This window comes from Lepidochelys kempii, chromosome 15 (genome assembly GCF_965140285.1).
Source record: "Lepidochelys kempii isolate rLepKem1 chromosome 15, rLepKem1.hap1, whole genome shotgun sequence".
In the NCBI taxonomy this organism is placed as follows: domain Eukaryota; kingdom Metazoa; phylum Chordata; order Testudines; family Cheloniidae; genus Lepidochelys; species Lepidochelys kempii.
The window spans coordinates 3,195,386-3,221,139 of NC_136394.1; the positions used below are offsets into that span (position 1 = coordinate 3,195,386).

General features: G+C 48.9%; 2 protein-coding genes across 2 annotated transcripts in view; one reads left to right on the forward strand and one right to left on the reverse strand.

Moving 5' to 3' along the window:
* OSBP2 (oxysterol binding protein 2) overlaps window positions 1–25,754 on the forward strand; it is a 371,100-nt gene that overhangs the window by 160,068 nt on the left and 185,278 nt on the right. The window lies entirely within an intron of this gene.
* Window positions 406–2,508, reverse strand: LOC140898594 (uncharacterized). Its single transcript, XM_073312608.1, has 2 exons — window positions 1,761–2,508; window positions 406–1,173 (listed from the first exon to the last, which is right to left on the reverse strand). Exons 1-2 carry the CDS (start codon window positions 2,341–2,343, stop codon window positions 632–634), a joined length of 1,125 nt encoding a protein of 374 aa, XP_073168709.1. The 5' UTR covers window positions 2,344–2,508; the 3' UTR covers window positions 406–631.

The following is a 25,754-nucleotide window of genomic DNA, read 5'->3' on the forward strand; positions in this document are numbered from 1 at the left end:
TGGCTCATGAAGCCGTACACAGGCAGCCTGGACAGTAGTCAGGAGCTGTTCAACTACAGGCTGAGCAAGTGCAGAATGGTGGTAGAATGTGCATTTGGACGTTTAAAGGCGCGCTGGCGCAGTTTACTGACTCGCTTAGACCTCAGCGAAACCAATATTCCCACTGTTATTACTGCTTGCTGTGTGCTCCACAATATCTGTGAGAGTAAGGGGGAGACGTTTATGGCGGGGTGGGAGGCTGAGGCAAATCGCCTAGCTGCTGGTTACGCGCAGCCAGACACCAGGGCGGTTAGAAGAGCACAGGAGGGTGCGGTACGCATCAGAGAAGCTTTGAAAACCAGTTTCATGACTGGCCAGGCTACGCTGTGAAAGTTCTGTTTGTTTCTCCTTGATGAAACCCCCCGCCCCTTGGTTCACTCTACTTCCCTGTAAGCTAACCACCCTCCCCTCCTCCCTTTAATCACCGCTTGCAGAGGCAATAAAGTCATTGCTGCTTCACAGTCATGCATTCGTTATTCACTCATCACACAAATAGGGAGATGACTACCAAGGTATCCCAGGAGGGGTGGTGGAGGAGGGAAGGAAAATGCCACACAGCACTTTAAGCACAGCACTTTAAAAGTTTACAACTTTAAAATTTATTGAATGACAGCCTTCTTTTTTTTGGGCAATCCTCTGTGGTGGAGTGGCTGGTTGGCCGGAGGCCCCCCCACCGCGTTCTTGGGCGTCTGGGTGTGGAGGCTATGGAACTTGGGGAGGAGGGCGGTTGGTTACAGAGGGGCAGCAGTGGCAGTCTGTGCTCCAGCTGCCTTTGCTGCAGCTCAACCATACACTGGAGCATTCTGGTTTGGTCCTGCAGCAGCCTCAGCATTGAATCCTGCCTCCTCTCATCACGCTGCCGCCACATTTGAGCTTCAGCCCTGTCTTCAGCCCGCCACTTACTCTCTTCAGCCCGCCACTTACTCTCTTCAGCCCTCCACCTCTCCTCCCGGTCATTTTGTGCTTTCCTGCACTCTGACATTATTTGCCTCCACGCATTCGTCTGTGCTCTGTCAGTGTGGGAGGACAGCATGAGCTCGGAGAACATTTCATCGCGAGTGCGTTTTTTTTTCTTTCTAAGCTTCACTAGCCTCTGGGAAGGAGAAGATCCTGTGATCATTGAAACACATGCAGCTGGTGGAGAAAAAAAAAGGGACAGCGGTATTTAAAAAGACACATTTTATAAAACAGTCGCTACACTCTTTCAGGGTAAACCTTGCTGTTAACATTACGTACATAGCACATGTGCTTTCGTTACAAGGTTGCATTTTGCCTCCTCCCACCGCGTGACTACCCCCTCAACCTTCCCCCCTCCCTGTGGCTAACAGTGGCGCACATTTCTGTTCAGCCACAGGCAAACAGCCCAGCAGGAATGGGCTATACTGAGTGTCCCTGAAGAAAAGCACTCTATTTCAACCAGGTGACCATGAATTATATCTCACTCTCCTGAGGATAACACAGAGAGATAAAGAACGGATTTTGGTTGAATGCCAGCAAACATACACTGCAATGCTTTGTTCTACAGTGATTCTCGAGTATGTGTTACTGGCCTGGAGTGATAAAGTGTCCTACCATGAAGGACGAAATAAGGCTGCCCTCCCCAGAAACCTTTTGCAAAGGCTTTAGGACTACATCTAGGAGAACCGCAAATGCCAGGGCAAAGTAATCCTTTCACATGCTTGCTTTTAAACCATGTATAGCATTTTAAAAGGTACACTCACCAGAGGTCCCTTCTCCGCCTGCTGGGTCCAGGAGGCAGCCTTGGGTGGGTTCGGCGGGTACTGGCTCCAGGTCTAGGGTGAGAAACAGTTCCTGGCTGTCGGGAAAACCGGTTTCTCCGCTTGCTTGCTGTGAGCTATCTACAACCTCCTCCTCATCATCATCTTCTTCGTCCCCAAAACCTGCTTCCGTATTGCCTCCATCTCCATTGAAGGAGTCAAACAACACGGCTGGGGTAGTGGTGGCCGAACCCCCTAAAATGGCATGCAGCTCATCATAGAAGCGGCATGTTTGGGGCTCTGACCCAGAGCGGCTGTTCGCCTCTCTGGTTTTCTGGTAGGCTTGCCTCAGCTCCTTCAGTTTCACGCGGCACTGCTTCGGGTCCCTGTTATGGCCTCTGTCCTTCATGCCCTGGGAGATTTTCACAAAGGTTTTGGCATTTCGAAAACTGGAACGGAGTTCTGATAGCACGGATTCCTCTCCCCAAACAGCGATCAGATCCCGTACCTCCCGTTCGGTCCATGCTGGAGCTCTTTTGCGATTCTGGGACTCCATCATGGTCACCTGTGCTGATGAGCTCTGCATGGTCACCTGCAGCTTGCCACGCTGGCCAAACAGGAAATGAGATTCAAAAGTTTGCGGTTCTTTTCCTGTCTACCTGGCCAGTGCATCTGAGTTGAGAGTGCTGTCCAGAGCGGTCAGAATGGAGCACTCTGGGATAGCTCCCGGAGGCCAATACCATCGAATTGTGTCCACAGTACCCCAAATTCGAGCTGGGAATGTCGATTTAAGCGCTAATCCACTTGTCAGGGGTGGAGTAAGGAAATCGATTTTAAGAGCCCTTTAAGTTGAAATAAAGGGCTTCACTGTGTGGACGGGTGCAGGTTTAAATCGATTTAACGTTGCTAAATTCGACCTAAAGTCCTAGTGTAGACCAGGGCTCAGTCTCAAGCATTTATACGCACGTCCGCAAGAGGTTAGTAAAACACCCCCAACCCTTGATAATTACCAAAGCTGAGTGTGGCTCTTGAGTGGCACAGCGGCAGCCCGTCTGCTGCTGGGAAACACAAGATGCATCCAGAGAGAGAGAGTCCAGTCCTGAAGAGTCCCCCTACCTCAAACTTTCCCCCCTTATTTATACATTAGTAATAGAATGACATGTCCCTTAAAGAAAACTTGTTAAGCAAGCAGTTCCAATGGGCAAGCAAGAGGCTCCTTCTGATTATCGATTAACCAGGTGTGGGTTTTTCCAGAGTTTGCAGGCCCCAATAGACATTCCTGGGGCACATCCTGCTCTTCTAAGATGCATGTATCAGCAACTTCAACACAATTCTAATCAGGAAGGATGCAGGGTGAAGCTGCCCTTCCTGTGGCACCCAAAACCCCCATCCCCTCCTGCCTTGGTTAAGCTAAGCCTGCTGACTTGGCTAATTTACAGCCTGCTGACTTGGCTGCTTTTAGCAATAAGCCATAGGGGTTTCAGGCACTTTACTGATTTGCCAAAGTCTCCCCGTACAGTCCAGCACACGGCTGTTGCTCAGGGGTCACCACTCATCCCCTTTTTGATGGGGCTGTTCCCAGTCTGGCGTGCAGAGACTGCTGGCATTGCAATTCTTGGGGTGCATTTTGGGCTCCCCCAATGTCATCCATCACGGTGCAACGCAGTGTGCTCTCACAGTTCAGTGATGTAAATGCTATGACATGGTGATGCTACAGATTAGTCCTGGAAGTTGACGACAAAGACAGAAAATGGAGTGGCAGTCACCAGCTCCTTCCCCTGCTTCTGCTTGCCCCCCCTGCTGCCATGCTTGGTTAGAAACAAAGGCTGGAGGCAGGTGGCGTGTGCAGCGAAAGTGATGCAGCATCTTGTGGCACAAGGCAGTGTAGGGGAAGAGCCACGACAGATCAGGCAAACGGGAGACAGTGGCTTATGGAAATGCAGCAGCAATCTGGAGAGGCAACCTAGTCTTGCTGTATCTTTTGAGGCTCCTAACATAAATCTGCTCCACACATGCTCTGCTCTCGGCAGATATTAATAGAAAACACGTGTCTAACAACTATCACAAGGCCATTCATTTCTTGGACACTTTGAGGCCCTTCTGCACTAGCTGACCTGTATCTACCAAGTGTTTTGCAGGCCTTAATGATCTCACATAGGGGAAGGGCTGGGAATATACTGAGCAGCAAAGGTCTCTCTTGGCTGAATAAACCGGATGAGCATCAGAGCAGAAAGGGTGTGCACATATATTCTGGGTGAGCGGCAGAACACACTGATTTGTCGGTGAGCAGTAGTGGGAAAAGATGCCAGTTAACAAGGGCTCTTCCCCTTCCCTTGGTCCTCGGGGTTAAAGGAGGCTTGGAGGAGAGCTAGCTGTTGCATTTATACCCTGTGGCTGCCAAAAGGCCAGAGAAAACGTACACATCTTGGATGGCATCTGTCACAAGTTGGCTGTAAGCCAAGGAAGGAGGCTGCATTTCAAGTTTACTGGGATGTAATGAAGTAGAACCCCAGCAAGGGCGTTTTGTCTTACTCCCCTTTGTATTGTGTGAGTTCATAAGGGGCCCTCAGAGAAGAGAAACTGAAGCAGGGGGTGCCTGCAGCACCATGCTAGGTCTTGGGGGTGCTACAGGGCAGGCATTTCCCATGACATCATCTCAGGAAGATTCCATGCACCCTGTTCTGTCCCATGTTACCAGGAGCTCAGAGTTCTGATCTTTTTGTCATCCGTTCTTCCATGCCAGGCCGTTTCTCACTGCATTAATCAGCATGTTTCTCTTTCCCTCTCTGACCTTCCACTTCAGTTTTCCCAATCCTGGCTAATGGGAATGGTTGACATTTCCTGTGTGGGGGAGGAAGGAATAATTGCAGGGATTGTGCCACGTTCTGCTAATTGCAAGAATTGTGATGTTTAGATGTGTGGGTTAATTGGAAATACCAGCCAGACTAGCCTTGCATCCAGGGTGGCAGGTGTTAGACACGTATCTTCACAGCACAGGCTCAGCCCAGAGAGCTTGTCCCTTGGCTATTATCGGAGCAGACAAAGTGAGAAGAGGAGCTGCTGGGGCATATGGCCTGTGTATCACCCTTTCTGCTCTGAACTTTCCAACGGCATCCTGTGATTTCTCAGTGCCACTGATCAGTCGTCAGCTGCTCCATGTGACACTGCTGTGTGCACACATGTAGATCCATGTTAACCCCTGCTCTCCCGGGTTTAGAGACCGGAACGCTGCGGGTCACATTGCTCTCGGATGTGTGTGAGAGCCTTGGAGATGACAAGAACTCAGATGCTACGGAGGTGCCCGGGAATGCGCCCGTCCGTGCAAGTTGGGCGCACGTGTCTGAAGTCTGAGTTTTGCTAATTAGACATGACTTGCTGCTTCTGATCAGTCTGTCCCACTCTGCATAGTCAGACCTCCCCTTTTACATGCGTGTAAACTGAACCCCTTCCTTCCCCTGAAATAAAAGATCAGGTGATGGGCTGAGTTTCAGAGATGCATAATGAAGCCTCTCAGCTCTGGGACCTGGCGTGCACTTTTACTCTGCTACTAGTGCAGTTCGTTAGTCAGTTTTCCCTGCCCTGGGGAAATCCTCCCGGGGGAGCTGGTATTATGCCCAGAGTCCCAGGGTGCAACCATTGTATTTTCTCCCCCACCACCCCATGTTCCATGAGCGATGAACGCCTGGTGAAAACCAACCGGCCCCATTGGCGGATGCGAAAGACAAAACTGAACTGGATCAGAGCAACTTCATTGTCTTCCCCAGAAGACATAGTTACTCCATCTTCCCGATCTCCACCTGATGACTACAGGCAATATCAGGAGCTCCTACAAAGGGTGGCTTCTGAGCTCCATATACAGCTTGAAGAGGTTCAGAAGCCACAACATAGATTTCTGGACATCTTGCAACCCTTGGGTCCTAGTTGGTAGTCCTCCCAATCAGTTAGGTCTTCATAGATCCATCAGCCAGCTAGAACAGTTTGTGCTCCCTGAGAAATGTTACTGCATTCCATCTAAGGGGACGGAGTTTCTATTCTTTCATGCACTGCCCATTTCTCTGGTGGTGTATGTAGCCACTGAAAGATCCAGGCTGCAACGCCCCAAAACAACACCCTGGGCCAAGGGTGCGAAACGGCTCGACCACCTAGGGAGAAGGAACTGGAGAGGTGCCAGGCTGCATAGCCCCTCAGGCCCTTGGTTCAGAGCACAAGGAGAACAATTGCACATGTCCGAAACAGTGGACACTGCTTACAAAAAATCTCTGGACTCAGGCATGGGGTGCGCATTCGTACCCATGTGTGGAATACAGTTAGGGACCAAACATCTCAAAGAGCCTCCAGTTACAGGCAAGTCTCTTCCATTTGTGCCAAGCTAGGGGAGCTCTCAGTTTTAAGCACATTAGTAGAGCTGATGCTCTTGGCATGAACGTGGCATTGTTTAACTATGTAATGTCTGTCTGTCTATTGGGTGTTCCTATATGAGCACCCATCACCATGCTATCTGAGCCCCTAATGCTGGTGTTCCTCTCCAGGCTCCAGAAGCAAGGCATGAAATGCTCACATTTCATTTGTCCACTGAAGAATGAGGAACCCATGGATTTCTCACTAAACCCATAACATCTAGCTAGCTGTGTAGCTACACGTGTGTGACATGGTACAGCCCAGGTCTGCAGGGTATTGGGCCTGTCCTGTGAGCTGTTAGCATCTCCAGCTCCCACTGCAGTCTGCAGGGAGGATACGCCCCAAAGTGAGCAGACCCAATATACAACCATTAGTTCATAGAAGCAAATTCATGGTAAGAGCCAGGGTCACATTCGTCTCACATTCGCCTACTGAGTGAGTCTCTTGTAGCAACAGGAAGCTCAGTGGCGTAGCTTGTCTGGTTCCACATACTTGGTGCTTTGGAATTTCCAGAAGCATCAGAGATCGGCACTGTTCATAACGGGGGAATTTTTCTCTAAGTCTTCAGGCAAATGATGAGCAGAAGGGACAAGTGCTTGCAGCTGTATCTCTCCTTCAGTCAGCCCGTGTCCACCTGAGACTGCTGACTGTGGGAGCTGAGCCACTTACTTTGTTTATGAACTATCATTCCCTGCCCCATCCCCTTCATTTGAAACAATCAAAGCTTGTCAAGCACATCATTATACCATGACCATGTGCAGTGTGCATGTGAATCATTTGTTGATGGAGAAGCCCAGTAGAGCCAGGCTAACGGTAGGAAATGGACATGCACTGATACTATCAGCAAAACAGCATGCAGACTGCTGGAGTGCTGGCCGGGAATCTGGGCATAATGAGAGGCAGAATGGCAAAAGATGCTCACATCATTGGAGCTATTCAGCTGACATCAGCAACAATGCAGGGTTTTAAAATATGGCTTCAATATAATTATGTCTAATCAGGGAGAAAGTGGCCATCTTGACAGTCCAATGGCATAATTAGAGACAGGAGTTGCAGTTAGCTTTGGAATGAAGGAGGGGAGCCTCAAAGCTCCATCCACCTTGGCCTTTAAAACAGAGATTTTTTTTTGTCCTGGTGTAGATACACCATGGCAGCACTTCTACCCTGGGAGATTGCACCTGTGCAGCGACAAGACGCCAGCGCAGACCGCTAATGTAGACAAGCCTCAGCCACATTTCTCAGTCAGCTATATTTCTCAGTTAATAGTTGGAAAGGAATGCCATTGCCTATCCTGCTTCGTATCCCTGTGGAGTAATTAACCAAGTATAGTTTTCATGCCTGTTATTGAGGCCACTAAGTTTCCTTCTATTTCAATTCAGTCTAAGAATACCTGATTAAACAGCCCATGTGCCTTATGGAGGCATCGAAATCTGTGAAAACCAAGATACTGAGATTAGCAGTGGCAATGCTATATTTAAACACTACACGCATCACAAGGGGTTGTCTGAATTGTAAGTTAGATGAGCTATTAGTATCATCACTCTAGAAGTGCAGCAACCCCCTAGGAATGCACAACACACGGTGCTGGCCGTTCCTCTGTTCGGTCATGGGGCCCCTGCAAAGGAAAGAAAAAGAGGCAAGGTGTGTGTGCCCTGTTTTGTTCACTTTTGTCAAAGAAGGGCTGAAAGGAGATGTTTTCTGGTTTAAAAAAAAAAAAAAGACTTCCTTTTGCATGTTTCTTACCTTAAAAATATCAGGAACGCCAACTCTGATCTCCTCTGTGTGCGGATCTCTCAGGCGTAAGGAGTGGGGGCTTTCTCAGCCTTTAAAGAGGCAGCAAGGGGACCTTTTCTCCCAATTGTGAGAGTTCAAAAGGTGTAAAAAGCAAAGGTTTCAGTTCTTCCCTCGAGGGGGGCTCAACGAACTGATGATGGGTCTCTGATTCTGCACCAGCCCAATCCTGGCATGAACTAGAGCAGCCTGGGAGCTGCTCTAGCTTATACAACTGGCAAATGGTGCCTGAGGTACCTTAGGCTAGTGCAGGATTGGTTTAGTGGAGCAGGCATATGGTCTGGCACACCCCCTGCTAATTCTCCAGTCAACCAGAGAGTCTTATACGAAAATCAGGGTAGGCAAAACACAAATGTATAAACACAAGCAGAAATGTAAAAATGCAAGCAGAACCATCTCCTTCATTCTCCTCCCCCCCCACCCCCCCGGACAGATCAACTTTCAGGCTGCTGCCTTCAGGCATTAGTGAAGCATGGCTGTGACATTCCTGACAGCCTGTCAGAGAGCTGCAGATGTGTCCTGGCTCCTCCGGCCATTTCATACGGGTGTTGGGGGCCCACAGATGATGCTGGGAAGGATTCAGATCCAATCGCACGCAGCAGGAACTGTTGCATAACTATCAAAAAGGCAAAACTAATTTCAACTCTCTGCTCCCCGGCAGGGGAATCAGCACTGAGTCTGTGAGGCCACCCTGCATCGATGTCACCAAACGACCTTACACATACCATGGACTGTGCAGCCACAGCGGCCCTTACATGGTGCCCGGTGTCCAGCTGCTCGCACCATGTCGCTGGGGATTACAGGCTGCCGTACTGATGTGTCCCTGGCAGAGCTGGGGATGGGTGAGCGCTCCAGGGCTAAAACAGTTCCAACGCTGTCCTTGAAAAATACTTCAGCCAGGGAGGAAGAAGTGGCTGAGAGTGGAGGGGGCTCTGTGTGCAGCTGAGATGGCTGGTGATAGGACAACAGGAGTTTTCCCAGGGGGTGATAAAGCGCTCCCATTATTTACTAGCCTGGGGTAATGGCCTGCTTCACTCTCTCCAGCTCACAGTTATTGACATGGTCCCTTCCCCAAGGAGTGTGAAGTCTTGGGGCCATAATCTGACCTCATTTACACCTGGTAAAACTGGAGTAGCACCAGTGACTTTAATGGTGTTCCTGCAGACCTGCAGTGGTGTAGCTGCGATCAGACTCTGGCCCGAAGACACAGACAGATAGTGGGAGTCTAGAGGACTGCACCAACGGAGGGGGTTTAGCTATGTCCTATCGAACAGGGCGGTGATGACAGTTAGGGTCTGTGTTCGTTGGCCTGGTGGAAGAGGAGATTTCAGAGGGATCTGGGCAGAATGTGGGTGGGGCCTGCCACGCCCATGCAGGGAGGCTGTTCTGAGGCATACGCGGCACCTAAAATACATTGGCTCTTTGGAGTGGAGGGCAAGGGCGTATCTGCCATTTCAGTGCTAGAGTTCTCCCTCCCTCCACCATGCAGGGCAGGGCCACTGATGTGAACAAGGGGTTAAATACAGCCAAGATTCCCCCACCCCTTGCTCAGGTGCTCATGGGAAGGACTGCAGATTGGCTGCTTGGAGCAGACAGGCAGAGAGTGCCAATGGGCAGGACAGCTCCGCAGTCGCTGGGGAGTTCCCCCGAGGTGGCGGTTGCTAATGCAGACTTACTTTCCTTTCTTGTTATAATGCTTCTGAAGAAAGACTGCTGACTGTTGGTTTTAGCTGCTGAGTCATGGCACACCTTACACGTGGCTTGTAGTCGTGCGAAGGGCTCTGTAGATGATGCATCCTGTGTGTCAAGGTGGAGGGTTTGCAATGGTCAGGCTGTCTAGTGACCTGATTGATTGTTTGAGAGACTCAGACATACTTGTCTTTAGTCCCCAATGTCAGTCAGGCTCTACCACCAATGGAAAGAGTTGATGGCTTTGAGTTGGGGCTGGACAAAAATCTCCATCATAAGAAGCAGACACAAATCTGCAGAGACCGCAGTAACTTTCACCTACAGTTTGCAATGGGTTGAAGCAGTTCAGGATTAAGGTACATTGGCCACATTAAGTTGGCCATACAGCTGCCTCTGCTATAACTGTTGGGTCACCATCCATCTGGAAACTTGCTGGACAGTTCTGGTTTTCAGCTGTGCTTACATGACATCCAAGAGTCTCCAGTTTGCAATGTGATGGAGTTTGTGTCAATACGGGATGACTCCCGCTCATTTGCACTGTGGAACTGAGCTCAGTGATAACTATGCTAGAGTACACCCCACCGTCTCCTGCATGCCAGCAGCTCGCCAGCGCTTGCATACCTTGCAGAACAGTCAAGTATTGTCCAAATCCCTTTTGCTACTGGTGAAACTGATCTGATTGGGATTATTTGGCCTCTAAACTATAGCTTTGGCTTCTAGTGAATGGCGCCGTAGAGGTGAAGTAGGTCAGTGGTGAGATAGCTTTCTTTTCTCTTTCAATACTGTTGTTTTTATGCACAAATTGGTTGGTTTTGGCCATTCCATTTGGCAACCAACCAAATGGTACCTCCCACTCTCTACAGCCTCCGAATTATTGCATGCAGCGTCACCATTTATATCTAATTAAGCAGGGCCGAATACTGCTAGTAAATTGCAGCATTTAATTAGCATTAGCATAGTCACAGAAGGTATAAATTTTGCTATTCACTAGTTCATGTTATCTTACTTAGGGAGAAATTACCAATAATTATAAACCTCTTTGCAGCTGTGCTTTAATCTAGACGTTAACTTCTGAATTCACGTGCAGTGAAAGACCTCGAAACACATGTAGCTGTGAGCTGCCCTCGCCCCCGTGGCTCCCTCATGCTGTGAACCGCTTTTGTTTTGCCTGTGCTGATCACCTCGCTTAATTGAACATCACTCGCTCTTGAGGTGAAACTCAGGCCCCGCTGAAGCCTGGGGCAGAATTCCCATGGCCTCCAATAAGGACTGGACTCTTGTTGTCTCCACTCTTACACTGTGAAGCTTTGAATTCTCTCCAGAGGCACCACATGAAGCCTTCTCTTCCTCGCTGTATAAAATCTTTTAAAAAATCCACCCTAGGCCAAGGGCCCCAGAATCGTTAGTGTTAAAGGGGAAGGTTTACTGCAGTATATTTCCCAAGGTTTTTTCCTTTAAAAATCCCAGGGAGTGTGTGTAATGTTTTGAAACCAGGGGCCAAATTCAGAGATTATGCCTGTGGTGCAGAAGTTAAATTCCCTGAATTCATCCCCCTAGACTGACTTTGTCACTCCACCAATGTGTAAAAGTCCAAATTACATGGTGAGAAACTGGGAGAAGGTGCAAGATGTTTTCGGGTTAAACTAACTCCCACCCTGCCTCCACTGACACCGTCCTACGCTTTGCAGAGCCAGGAGAAGGTGCCAGATAGGCCCCTCAGACTCTCTTGCCCTGAATAAAGTAGGAGTAGTTAGACCAGGGAGTCTCGCTGAGCAGGAGCGGGTCTGAACTCGGCCTGTGCAGCTGAAGAGAGTTCATTTTTCCAAGATCTAACTGTCTCGATGGTCAGTTAAGAAGAACTTGTGCAACTGTCTGCAGTAGGGCCACCGCACTTCCTGGGGGAGATTCTTCCTTCATCCAGTAACTCTCACTCTTCGTTCCCCACCTGTAGCCACAAGCAGGGAGGTCAGAAATGCAGGTTTGATAGAGGCTGTCCTAACCCATCCCTCAGTCTGACTCTGAAAAACAGTGCTTGGCCTTGATGCTTACCCCTTTGTCCCACTTCCCTAGCCTCAGTGTGGATTGCAGCTCTGCCTGCCCCTCTTATACCCCCCAAGCCTCAGTGTGGATTGCAGCTCTGCCTCCCCTCCTATTCTCCTCTTCCAGCCTCCCTGGGGATTGCAGTTCCGCCTCCTTCTGTCCTACGCCCCTCCCAGCCTCAGTCTGGACCACGGCTCCACCTCCCTGTGAATAAAGTTGTCTGTACTTTTATTCTCCTTATTGAGGTTTAGCTAGGAAGCAACTGGCACAAATACCAAAATGTCCCTCATAAATCACCAACTATTTTCCATTAGTACAGGAAAGCCGGGGCGGGAAGTGTGTCTTGAAAGAGTACAAGCATATGTTCTGCTGGGGCATTTTCCAGAAGAATATCGAGTCTCATCACTTACTGCAGGTCTCTCCTTTTGCTACCAACAGATGATGAGACATGAAATCTCCCTACCAAGAAAAGCCTGCGATCGAAACACTGTGTTCCTAGCAAGCCACAGCCCAAACTCATCCCAGCTCTAATCCCGGGAGGCACCAGAGTTATGCCAGGGATGACTTTGGCCCAGTGTGTGCAAGGGGCTCCATCAGGAGTAGGGCTGTGGGGAATGCATTGAATCCTGTTTTAACTCCTGCAGCTCTTGTTAGATAATGTTTTCTTCAGCTTCTGTACGTCGTCAGCCGTGCTGCAAGCAGCGATTCCCCTTTCTTTGGCCCGAGGATTTTAAGCAGTGAGGCTGACCTGCATGTGAGCTGCCCTTCCTGTGCTCGTGCAATCTTAGAAGGACCTGAGGGTGGAAAATATTTAAAGACAATTAAAAATGTATCTTCTGTGATGCATGGAGAGCGATATCCGAGAACCTGAGAGTTAAATAACTGCCTGCCAGGACACTGCCGCTACTGGAGAAGAGCATCCAGGGCAAGGCTGAGATGAGTGATGGTGTCAGTGGGAGCTGGTGTAATTCACACGCCCTGGTGTCTAAGGTGTCTCAGGGGCATTTGCCTAGGTTGAAGGTAGAAGGAGGAATGTCACCCCAGGTGGAACTCCAGGAGGCTCCTCAGGAAGGCACAGAGCTCCCCAGCTGGCAGGAGAGCGGGACCACTCTGCCATCCACTAACGAATGTGGAGAGTTCATCTCTTGTGTGACTAGTGATGCTAGCTGCATGCAGTGCTGGCTTTCAGGAGGACACACTGATAGCTAGTTCCCCAGCCCCAGCATATGGGTGTAAGAGAGGTATTCTCCTTGAATCCTGTTCACTCTTGGGAACCATGCAGAGGCTGGGCACAGTCTGGCCACCAGGGAGTGGAAGCGCAGGGTTGTAGCAGTAAATACTACAGGAAATGAGGGGTTCAAAGGTGCTAGGGAAAATCGCTCCCCTGATTTTACTACTTGCATCTTGTGTTAGTTGCTTTTCTTGCTACAAACAAGTTTTTCCTCCTCCCTTTCCTTCTCAGTGTCTAAACTGCAGTGACACCCATGTATAATGTAAACCCCCATGTACATTACCTTGGGATTTGGGCTGAAGTGTCTGAGCTCAGAAGGCTCTCGGGCTCTCATACCTACGCTATTCAACACCCCTTATGTGCAACATTCCCAGGAAAGCAGCTGCACTCTCGTGTGCTGTATTGCAAAGATATGTGGTCTTGTGTTCCTGTTTCCCAGCAGGGGCACTGGAACAGGAGCACCATGGCCCTCCCACTTTTGAAGGTGGACAGGCCTGGCCAGTCCACTTTTCACCATGGGCCTGGTCCCCTGCCCCTCCTCTTCCCCCAAGGCCTCGCTCCCTGACCAGGCTGAAAGCTGGAGCCTGGCCCAGGTAAGAGCGGCCTGATGAGCCCAGGCAGCTGTGGGGAGCTGCAGATCCCTAAGCCCCCCCGGCTAGGGCAGGTGGAGGCTCCGCACAGCTGCCGCATGGCTCTTATCGTGGTAAGAGCAGCTATGGGGAGCTGTGGACCCACCATCTTCCCTGGGTGGGTGGGGGGGGGAACAGGGTCATGGGCCAGGGGCTGCTCTCGGGCCCCTCCACCCTAGGCAAGTAGAGGGGTCTGGGCTTCCCGGCCTGGCTCCAGCTTCAGGCTTGTCTGGGCGGGCAGGGCCTCAGGGGAAAGAAGAGGGGCCATGGAGGGGGTGTCAGGGCCCGCCCACAACATTTTGGCACCTGAGGTGGGCACCTCAAATGACGCCCCCATGCCCGCTCGCTTGGGCCACAACTTTGAAAGGTCTCAATTCTGCCTTCTTCCTGTTCTACTCCTCTCATGGTACTGCTCTGTTCCTACCCCAATGAAGGAGAACTAACAACTTAAAATGCCTTGTTCAAAAATTTTAAGTAACACTTAACTTTCAAACACCTGAACAGCAAATGTAACTTTTCTTGTCTGCCTAGTAAACACTGGCATTTTTAGCTGTGTGAATACTCAAAGTGATGCTTTCCGTGCCTTCTTGGGAGCAAAGATTTGAACTGCTTCCAGAAGGTCCACAGTCTGGGCCAGCTCATGCTCCGTTGAGATGGTTGCAAGGCCGACCAGCCTCTCCTGTGTCATTGTGGAGCGTAGATGTGTTTTTATTAATTTCAGCTAGGAGAAGCTGTATTCTCCACTGGCAACCGTTACAGGAAGAGTTAGACGTATGCGCAGAGCAACAAAAGCATTTGGAAAGAGGGTGGTCATCTTATTTGTACACATATATTCCAGAACAGCCTTTGGAGTTGATCCTGCTGAAATGTATCTTGAAAGGGCTCTCGGTTCATCACCTAAATCACTCGCATCAATATCACGCATGTCATCATGTGTCAACACTGTCTCTAGTGCTCTGCATTGCTGGTGTAGGTCTTCTTCAGGTTTCGTGAGGAGTTTGGGAATATGTGGCAAATTGCCGGCACTACTATGATGGGTCTCGTGCTTTCTCTTCTTGGGCGGGGGGGAAGGGTTTCAGGGCACCGTTTCTTGCCCCTGAACTGGGATATTAACTACCCCACTAGAGTCCTAGAGGAGGGGAGTGGAGAGGGAGGGACCCGGGCCCGCCCTCTGCTCCGGGTCCCAGCCCAGGGGCCCTAGGGATAGCGGTAAACCACTAGAACTAGCGGTTCCTTCCCCTGGGCTACTTCCCTTTCCTGCCCTTCAACTTGTGGGGCTTCCTGCCCTCCCTCTGCAGAAACCAGGTGTCCCTATACCGAGGGTCTTGGTCTTCTTAGCCCACCGCAGCACTTCTCCAGACTCTCCTCTGCTGTCCTCCAAACTGCTCTCTGCTCCAATGCCAATCCACTCTGCTTCAATTCCTCCAAACGGCTCTTTGCTCCAACACCAATCCACTCTGCTTCAACTCCTCCTCTTGTCTGGTTGAAGCAGGGAGTTTTTATCATGTGACTGGCTTCAGGTGCTTTAATTAATTTATAGCAAACTTTCTTCCCTCTTCAGGGAATAAGGCTCCCTTCTAACACTCTCCTGCTGCCCTCTGGCCATGCTGTATCACAAATATCATACAACATCCCAAATATACTGCTGTGTTCCTTGAGCTGCATGAAACGTTGTTCAACTGACTGTATTGCATAATCTAGCACCTGGTTAAAGAATTCAACTTTGAATTGTTGTTTGGGGTCTTTTATGGGATTATCCCGTGCCTCGTAATCAAAATGTCTTCTTCTTCGGTGACTCTTGTATTCTTGAATGGGTGGGAAATAGCTTCAGTGTGAAGTTCCTCTGCCAACTTCTGTGCACTTTTCAGAACGTTTTGAAATCCCTCATCTGACCAGTAAGACTGTACGTATGACTTTGCTTGGTCCAGTTGTTCCATTGCTCCAGATATATCAAGGTCATACACCTTGGAGTCTACACCTTGGAGTCTCTTGCTTACAACATTTATTTCAAACAGTATGTCATGCCACAACACTAAGCCACACAGAAATTTGAAGTGATGTATGTTTCTGGTGATTCCATTTCCCTCTGCCACTGTTCTCCCACGAACAGTTCCTGTCATAGCATTACCCTCTATTTTGGCAACTATGGCATCATCTAGCTTCCCAATTTGGTGTTTGATAGGCTTTATTGCCTCCACTCGACTTTCCCATCGTGTGGCACTCAGTGGTTTCAGTGTCAGAGAGGATGTTCCCAGATGTTGCTTCAAAATTTGCCATCGATGAGTTGATGCAGAGAAATATACATAGATGCTTTGAATTACATTAAAAAATTCAGCAGCCTCACGAGAAGCTGATGCTGCATCACCGACCACCAACTTCAGTGAATGAGAACTGCATGGGACAAAAAAAGCTCCAGGGTTTAACTCTCGGATCCATGTCTGCGCTCCTCTGTTCTTTCCTCTCAGGTTGGCACCATTATCGTAGCCCTGATCTCTCATGTCAGCTATCGCTATTCCCGTATCTTCCAGCTTTTTAAGAAGCAAACTTGTCATACCAGCTCCTGTAGTATGATCAATGTCAATAAATTCTAGAAAATGCTCTGACAGTCACCATTGCAGGGACATTTTCACTAGGTTCTGTTGTTGTTACAAAACGCACCATTAAAGTCATTTGTTCCATATGGCTGATGTCAGGTGTGCAGTCCAGAATATCAGAGTAATCTCTTGCTGACTTCAGATTTGCCACAATCTTCTGTTTGACTTTTGTTGCCAGTAATGGTATGATCTCATTTTGAATGGTTTTTCCAAGGCACTGGTGTGTGTACATTTCTTGGGTGGTGGCTCTTCTTAGATGCTCCTGGAGTACAGCATCAAACTCAGCCATCAGCTCCACAATTTTAAGGAAAGAATCTGATGAAGTGAGCTGTAGCTCACGAAAGCTTATGCTCTAATAAATTGGTTAGTCTCTAAGGTGCCACAAGTCCTCCTTTTAATTTTAAGGAAGTTTCCATTGTTTGGCACGTACAGCTGATCTGAAGTGTCATGCAGTGCTAGGTTTTGGGTCGCAAGCATTCTCACAATACAATGAGCCTTTTCAGAACATTTTGCCAGTAAAGAGACTCAGATGCAATCGTCTCTTGATGCTGATCATCTGTGGTGGCCTTTAACCTTAGTCTCATCTCAAGCTCTTTCCACCTATGGAATGCTCTCTGGTGATTTGCTGCCTTCTCATGGCATGCCAGATTTCTAGCCAGATTCTTCCAGTCCTTTGTTCCTGTAGAACCCAATTAGACTGGAAGAGCTGGCAACAAAACTAGTATGCAGCATTCTGGGTTTTTGAGTACACAAGCCATGGCCTCTCCACTTTGTCACCACTGGGGATTTCACGCCAATAATGTGTTGGATGGAAACTTCTATTTTCATTGTCTTTGGGGAACATGAAGTTTTTCACTTGCTGTGGCCCACGCAGTACAAGCAAGTCCCTCAGGCTACTGCTCAAGTGGGTCCACAGTCCTGGATCCTCTAGACTTAAGGAACTAAACTCAGCAGCAGCTGTTTCTTGCGCCTCCACCACACTCTTCTCTGATCTATCCTTTTCTTCAGGAATGTGCATGGTTACATCCATTTGAGATGGAGATACGGATGCTACAGTAGCTGCCAGGTCACCTGCACTCTGACTGACTGGAAGATCAGGCATCTCCTCACCACTCACATCCTCACTGGGGCCGGAAGGCTCACCGTGAACATTTGTGTCTCTGTATCTCAGGAGAGCTCCTTCCTGCTTAGATAGAAAAGCTTCCTTTGCTTGCTTGCTTTTACTGAATGCTGCCCCAGAGGGAAGTTTTCTTCTTTCACTCATGACTGCTGTTCTGGGCCAGCGATAGTGGCTCTCAACACTCAGTTGAAGGGGACAAATAAGCAGGCTGGTAGCAGGGTGAGGGAAGATGTCAGCGTCTTAAGGGCCTAACTGGCTCCTACTACTTCAGTTGGCTGCCTGTTCTCCTCAAGTGGGTTCAGGGAAGCAGCAGGAAACAGGAAGCTCCCTGAGAAGCTGGGGTTAATCAGTCCAGGCCCTGGGGGGCTAGAGAGGTACATAAGAGGCTCCTCCTCCTCTCTCCCCTTGCAGCTCCTGCTGCTTTCTGTGATTCCCTCTCTCCTTTTCTCCAGCCTGCCTGTTCTGTCTCTTGTGCCCTCCTCCCTCCAGCCCAGCATCTCCTGCAGAGAGAATCCAGATGCACCAGCAGCAGACACCATTTTCTACACTCTGGGTCCTAGTGTCCCCCCACCCCCAGACTGGCACCTGAGGCAGCTGCCTCAGTTTGCCTCATGGTAAGGCCAGCCCTGGGGGGTGGGGCCTCATGGCTCCCTCACTTTTAGGAAGCTTCCCGTTTCCCAGTCCCCCACGGAAATGCAGTAGTGCTTACATTTCAGTACAGCGGAACCTTGCTCATTCATGCTTATCACTGGATACTAGTGAATTTAGAAGAAAGAAAACAAACACAGTTACAAATTAGTATGGATCATACATCCCAGCATGCATTTTGTTCATTTATTAGGCAAGAGCAGTTGACTTTTAGTTAGTTAGTTATTATAACACTTTGGCGTGTTCTAGTGAATATTTTGCATTCAGTTTTTAGAAAGTATGGAAGCCTTAGGTAACATGTGACCTCCCTCCAGTCCTGTCACCTGGTGACTCCTGGCTGGCACGGGGGAATTGTGTAGGGGTTGGAGGAGCTAGCAAAGTGAAGACTCATGCTGTTTGTTCAGACGTGGGACTGGCTGCCCCAGGGGATGGGAATGTGGCCTGGGGCTTTTCATCTCTCCTTCTCTGCTGTGGGAATGTCCAAAGACAGCAGTGGCTGAGGAGCACAATTTCAAAAAGCAGCCTCTCCATCTGTTCTTGTAAAGCTCAGTATTTGCGTCTGTAAATCAGGTGATTAGATGTCTAGCCATCCAATTTGCATGTGCAGGACTGCAGGGGTACATTTAAAGCTACACTGAGGCCCTTCTGAAAACTGGATGCTAATAGTCGCCCTCATCTGATGATTGTTTGGCAGCCCATGCACAGGGAATTTGTGGGTCTCAGCCTAGTTTCAAGGGGACAGATGTACATGAATCACAAAAAAACACTTTCGTAATTTTCACCGATTGGCAGCCTCAGCAGAGCTGTGAAGGAACAAGAGGGCCATGAAAAGAGAACTCTTCCCTCATCCCTAGAGCTGGCCCCTTCAAGCAGGAGTTGGTGTGTTCTGTTGCATCAGTAGCGGGCTAGGAGCTCTACAGTTGAATAGGCAGACAAGTGCAGCGTGAAGAACATAGAATCTGAACGCATATTGGCAAGAGCAGAATCTGTCATTGTCTGTGGTGGGCTTGTTCTGTGGGTGAATTCTGTGCTGGGTTTCGAGGGCTGTCCCTACGACAACTTTCCCTAACAGGAAATTGACTTTTAAAAAGTCTGAATCCAAATCTCATTCGGTTCCATCAAGGCTGCGTGAACTGTGGACATGTCAGTCTCTGTTTTGCACCTTAGATGACTGAAGACTTTATAACACACTGTAAACAGGTCACGTGGCTGTTGTCAGGCTCACGTTATAGCAATTGCGCTGGGTAAAGCTGCAGGTTCAGTTTGCATCACTGACGATCCTTTTTTAAATCATGAAATCTGGAAAGAAAGAGACCAACAAACTGTGTCATAGGACACGCTTGGGAAGCATGTGTGGACTGAGTGCATCTGCAGCATGTGGGCACCGGTTACCAGAGATCTCCATGGGCTTCAGTTCATAAAGAACAGGAACTAGCTGGCTCTCTTCAGTGGGGCACTATCATTTCTTTAGCTTGCTCCTTGTTACAGCACGCCAGATGTCCCAGCAGCTGTCTCCCTCTCACAGATACACGTGCCAGTGTTGGTAGATACTGTAACTGATTATGGAGCAGCACGGACACACCAGGTTCTTTGGGAGAAGAAGCCACAGTGATTTCATGATCTCTGTGTGTATATAATGTCTGCTGCAGTTTCCACGGTATGCATCCGATGAAGTGAGCTGTAGCTCACGAAAGCTCATGCTGAAATAAATTGGTTAGTCTCTAAGGTGCCACAAGTACTCCTTTTTTTTTTTTTAGTGATTTCCTCGTTAGATAGTCTCGCCTTTGCTCCCCAGCCCATTAATTTAATCCCCTGGATGTAATCAGTCTGACCTAAGGCTTTTCCTCTTCATTGCCCCACTCTAGCCTTCAACTCTAGCTGGGCTTCAGCCACCTGCACTGCTGACTTCCCCCCCATTTCAGATCAGGAATCGAAAGGAGAAGAAGAGTTCCGTTCTGTTCCAGGAAAGGCCGAGGAAGAGGGGATGCTGCAGTAATTTAGAGACAAGGAGAGCGAGCGAAGGACCATTCAGACCTCGCAGACACCCAGGAAAGGTTTTCCAGGGCAGGAGACACTACAAAATGGCCTAGGAGTGGAGACACAGTGGAGCTTGCACCCGCTCCATTCAGCTCAGCTTGCAAGGAACTCAAAACAAACAAAGTGATAGGTTCCATACCCATCTTCTTGCCATTACACGGGAGACCTTTTCCATACAGCCTAGAGACAGACAGAGAGCGATAAACAGTCTTCCTTCAAAGGGCCCTGTACCATCGCCTCCAAGAGGCGATGGGAACGTATCTCAGCACCTTTTTCTAATGAATAGTTCAGTGACTACATAGGAGGCTGCACTCGACCTGTCTCTGTCCCAAGCTCCCACTCCTCTCAGTGGAACAGCTACCAGGGATCGAAGGGTATTCATGGCCATTACTTTGTAACCCTGGCCCACTCCACAGCATGGCACAGATACCCCATGTTAAACCAGTGGCAGAGGCTGGTAATTCTGTCCATCTGCATCCTTGATATTTTATTTGTGCTCTGTTTGTAAAGTCAGTCATGATGGTGCCGGTAGTAAGGGACGCACAGAGCCTTCTTGCCAGGCGCCGGGTTGGTGAGCTGACAGTCTGAGTGCAGACGTAGAGACTGTGCTTTGCTAACCATATGTTAAACTGTGTCCTGGCAAACTGGCTCCGTACGTATAGCCCTTCCCTTCTCTCACCACTGCAGGCATCTTCTCTAGGCTCAGTCATCACCTCCCATCTTTCCCTGTGATGGACAGACAGCCTGGGTACCAGCAGGCTGGCTAGCAGGAAGGGTTGATGGTGTTAATGATGCTCCCTGTCTAAAGAGGGTCTTAGCCGCATCAGTGATGCTTGTTCTCAGCAGATGCAAAGACCGATTGAGCTTGCAGGCCGGAAGGCCCTGTGGTGCTGGCTTGCTCAGCAAGGTTGGAGCGTCTAGCTGTGGTTTCGTAGGGCAGTGCCGCTTATCACAGATCTCCTAATGTATCTGTCTTAATTCGTATGAGGACGGAGAGCAGACAGAGAGCGCTTCACGAGCACAGCACTGATTCCCCGTCTGGTTTGATCATGTCACGGCTTGGAATCTCTTCTCTGTGTTTAATGAACATTACGCATTTTGTAAATGGAATCCTGGTGAGACCCTCCAGGGCTGGTTAAAATGCAAGAGGTACAGTGGGTTCCCAGCTGCGGATGAGTGCTCCTCCATCTCAGGAATGTCTAGAGGAGAGTGAGGGGAGAGACTTTAAATGACGACGTCTGCGCCACTGGTGGAAATCTTACAGGTGGGACCCACACCTGTCACAGAGCTTCTGGCACTACCGGCACTGAGAGGCTGGGCTGGGTGTTCTCTGACCGGCCTCTAGAAAATGTGCAGGCTTCCCGAACTTTGCTTGCAAGATCATTGTCTTCAGGCTGCTCGTCCCACAGCCCCATCTGCACAAAAGAACATAGGAACCGCCAGACTGGGTCAGACCAAAGGTCCGTCTAGCCCAGGATCCTGTCTTCCGACAGTGGCCAGCGCCAGGTGCCCCAGAGGGAATGAACAGAACAGGTCATCATCAAGTGATCCATCCCCTGTCGCCCATTCCCAGCTTCTGCACCAGTCATAACCAGACGCTTGCCAAACTCCTCATGCTCATCCCAGAAGGCAAGCGTGATCTTCACCACTGTGCAGCAAGGACGCTCAGGAACCCGTGTCCTTACAGATGGGGCTTAGGGGAGACTGCGTCACCTTCCTGCACAGAGATGGAGAAGTGAAGACGGACAGGATGGACTCCCCATCAGAGCTCACTAGCACTGATCCTAGCCTAGCCAGTAGGGGTCACTGCATGTGTGATTTGGAGCACTCCCGTTTCGTGCCTCTCTGAGTATGTCTACACGGGGATAAAAAACTGGCTGGCCTGGGTAAGCTGACTCGGGCTTGTGGGGCTCAGGCTCGCGGGCTGAAAAATGGCTGAGTAGATGCTCGAGCTGGGGCCCGAGCTCTGGGACCCTGTGAGGGTGGAGGATCCCAGAACCCAGACTCCATCCTGAGCCCAAAGATCTACACAGCAATTTTTAGTCCTACAGCCTAAGCCCTGTGAGTCCAAGTCAGCTGAGCTGGGCCACCCGTGGCCAGTTTTTGTCTCCATGTAGACGTGCTCTCTGTCTCTAGCTCTGCTGTGAATGCCTGAGCCAGTGAAGTGCTGAGCCCCTCTGGAGCGGTGCTGAGCTCTCTCCAGTCCCCTTTAAGATTATTAGCATAGAGAGTGCTGAGGACCCCTTCAAAGACATACAGCCCCGTACTGGATGAGGCTTCTAGGGAAGGAGGAGCCGAGTCTGGTCTCAAGCCGATTGGGCATCAGTGTATCTCCATCGACATCAGCGGAATTATTCCTGATTTACACCAGCGTAATTAAGAGCAGACTTTGGTCCCAGGACTGAGAATTGAATGTAAGTCTCCCACACAGCCACAGAGCCCAGATGAGAGGCCACTGGCCTCGCCCTTAAGGAGCTGAATCTTACAAGATAGCCTGGACTTTGGAGCCTGATTTGTAAAGCTGGCGCCTGGTTGGTACTCCCAATGTTGCCGGAGCATGGAACTGTGGGTTCAGTTTTGCAGTCACAATTAATGCGTGGAGCATTTAACTGCCATCATTTGGGCCTACAGTTAATTGCACCAGCAAAAGAGGAGGCAGGTTTTCTAGAGCAGACCAACAGCAAGGCAATGCTCTGCATCCCAAAGCAGCTCAGTCGTTCCGGGCAGAGGCTTTGGGTGCTGCTGGCTTCCTAAGGCTCAGCCCTATAACAGGAAAACTTTCTATTGCTAGCAATCCATCTCTGCACTGGAGATGAGATGAGCAGCGGAAGCTGCTAGTTGTCTGGGCAATGCACGGCCATCTCCCCATAATCACACCTTCAGGAGCCACTTTCTTGCTGTTATTCAAAGCCCTCTTTATGCAGGGATGTAAATGAGCATTTCTGTGCGGCCGATATGGCCAACTTTGGCTCTTTAGCATTTAAACAATAGTCTCCGCTGGGCATATTTTTATCTCTGATTATGTTTCCTGTCATTTCTCTCGTCAGGATGTGTGTGATCCCAGGCTAGCCTGTTTCCAAGCTGGTTACCTTGTTCCCGGCATTCGCTTTGCAGTTACCTGACTTGCACACAGACTGCTGCTGATCTTTCTGTCCCAGCAGAACTGCAGTGAGGAGAATGGCAGCCTGGTTGAGAACAGGCAACAAAGCACGCTGAAATCTTTCTGAGACGCAAGTGCTGTCCTTACTGGCTCTTGAGGCGGGGCTTGGAAGGCTTTTTAAGACATCCACTTCTAAAGACCTGTGTTTCTGTTGTAGCCTTCAACAGTTCCCTAAGTCCTTACTGATACTTGCCCTGCTTTTATAATTTGTACATTTGGGGCCCAAATCTGGTGCCATTGAACTCAATAACTTAAACAGGATCCCAGGTAGGCCTGTTCTGAATTTGACCAGCTGTAGCTTGCTCTGTTTGGCTGCTTCCTTTTCCAGTATGATCACGAGTTCTCTGCTGTGCTGCAGAGCAATGCAATGTCTTTCTTACCTAACGTTGCCATTGATCTTACCTAAAGTGGCCCGTGTGGGGTGAGAAGGAGAGTCGGAAAATCTTATGTATTAGTAGGAGAGGGGGTGGTGGATGTTTAGAGAAGCTGCCCTATTGGTGAATTTAGCCATGAGAGATTAGTTGTCTTGTCCAAGGTCACACCTTCAGTCTGTGGCAGAGCTTGAGACAGACCCCAGATCTCCTGACTTCCAGCCTTGGGCCTTGACCACAGGAACTTCTTTTGTCCCTCAAATGAGCTAAGATTATATATATTTTAATGATGGCAAAGATGCAGAATATATGAAAATAGCTGTTCCATATTCCAGTGTTTTCTGGGAACTTTATACTCTGCTTGCCATCCATCGTACAGGAGAAAGCCTTGATTGTGTTTGCTTGTCACAGGATTGATTCTGCTTTTCATGCAGGATTCTCTCATATATGTCAGGGACTGGAAGTTCTAGGTCTTTGCAAGAAAGATGCTGTTTCACGCCAAATATGTGACTCACCAGTTGTGATTTGGCCTGCGGTGGCTTGCACTGAACGTCAAGCTTTCCCCTGGTGTGCCCCTCTGCTCCAGCCTCTCCGGGGAACCGCAGATTGAGATGCGCAGGAATCAGAGCAGGAGCCCGTTGGGAGTGAGGAAGGGCGGCCCAAGCAGGGGAAAGCATTGCGTCCGCACAAGTGCAGAGGAGCACAGTGGTGGGGACTGTGCTCCTGTCACCCAGCAGTGACATGGCGTTCACACTGGTTAGAAGTACTCCTTTACCAGACAATACAATCCGCAATGAGGCGAGTAGTAAAATATGCCATTGTTTAGGTAGATCAGATGTTCAACCCACTGACCCCTAGTTTGGCCTCCTTGTTTGTTCTGGCACATTGGCATGGCTAGAACAGAACTACTCAATGTCAGAGCCAGAATTACTGTATGAAACATCTACCCTTCCCAAAAAATACCACTCCTGTGTCTGGCTGAGAGGTTATTCCAGCTCCACAGTTGCTCTTGACTGGGCCAGGCTGATTGAGTTCAGCCATGATGCATTGGATAGTTTTGTTCTGGGTTCTTCTCTCTGTTTAGATTTCTACTGAATCCATGAACATTTACTTTAAAATCACAGCTTGGATCAACCTGGCTGCTTTTCTTTTCTTTTCCTTTGTAATTTATCCAGAATGGGTGGCAAGAAATTATCTGTTCTGACAACTTTTAATCCTTCCAGGCTTCTGCTCTTGGGTCTTATCAGATCTGGGCCTACCATGTAGTTAGATTCATTCCCCTCTCCCTTTACAATCCCAGTGAAGGAGTTCAGATAGATATGTCTGATTATTCCTTCAAGTGAAGCTACTGTCTTAACACGTGACTTGTTCTGAAGAACTGTTGTCCTCTGGACCTCACTTTGGGCTTGGATAAGGTCAGTACTTTTTCTGCACTCATCTCACTTTCTAATGGTTGGGTCTGTTCAAAAGTGTTCACCAGGAGATGTGACAGATGAATAGCAAGGTAATGTTTCTATTCTTATGGTCCCATTTGCATGAACAGCTTGCCAGTCATATTAGCAGTCGGAAAATTACCATCACGAGCCATGTTATAGCTGTTAATGATCATTCAGATTTGGGATAATTTATGAATGATGTTTTCTACGTGATTTTGGTGATTTAAGTTCCAGTATAATTTGTTAGAAATGAAAATGTGCTTCTATTCACAGAGCTAAAAAAAAAAAATACATCTCTCTTTGGACATCCAGACTAGACTATTAAATACAGATACTAATTTCCATTAAATATTCATAGCTATTAAAAAGTAATCAAAGCAGATGAATTCTCCACAGCCAACATGAAGATTTCTTCATTAGAGAAATGACTAAAAATCAAAATTTCACCAAGTGATAGGAAAATAGAAATCAGCAAGAGCAGCATTTCAGAATAAAATTCATGGGGTCATAAGAGAAGTGAATCTTAGGGTAACAGAGGGATAATTTATCTCCTAACACAACAGCATTGGTTTTCATGGTAAAACTCCCACTCCAAAACACCTGTAAACAGTAGATCATTCAGATTTTTGTCTCAGATCTGTACAGTGGTTCTCAGCTCTGATAGTCTCCTCTCTTCAAGGTCCACACACACCCCTTTCCCTTGGGAGAAAGGAAAAGATTCTAATAAGCAGATGTCATAAATATAAAGGGAAGGGTAACCACCTTTCTGTATACAGTGCTATAAAATCCCTCCTGGCCAGAAGCAACCTCCTGTTACCTATGAAGGGTTAAGAAGCTCAGCTAACCTGGCTGG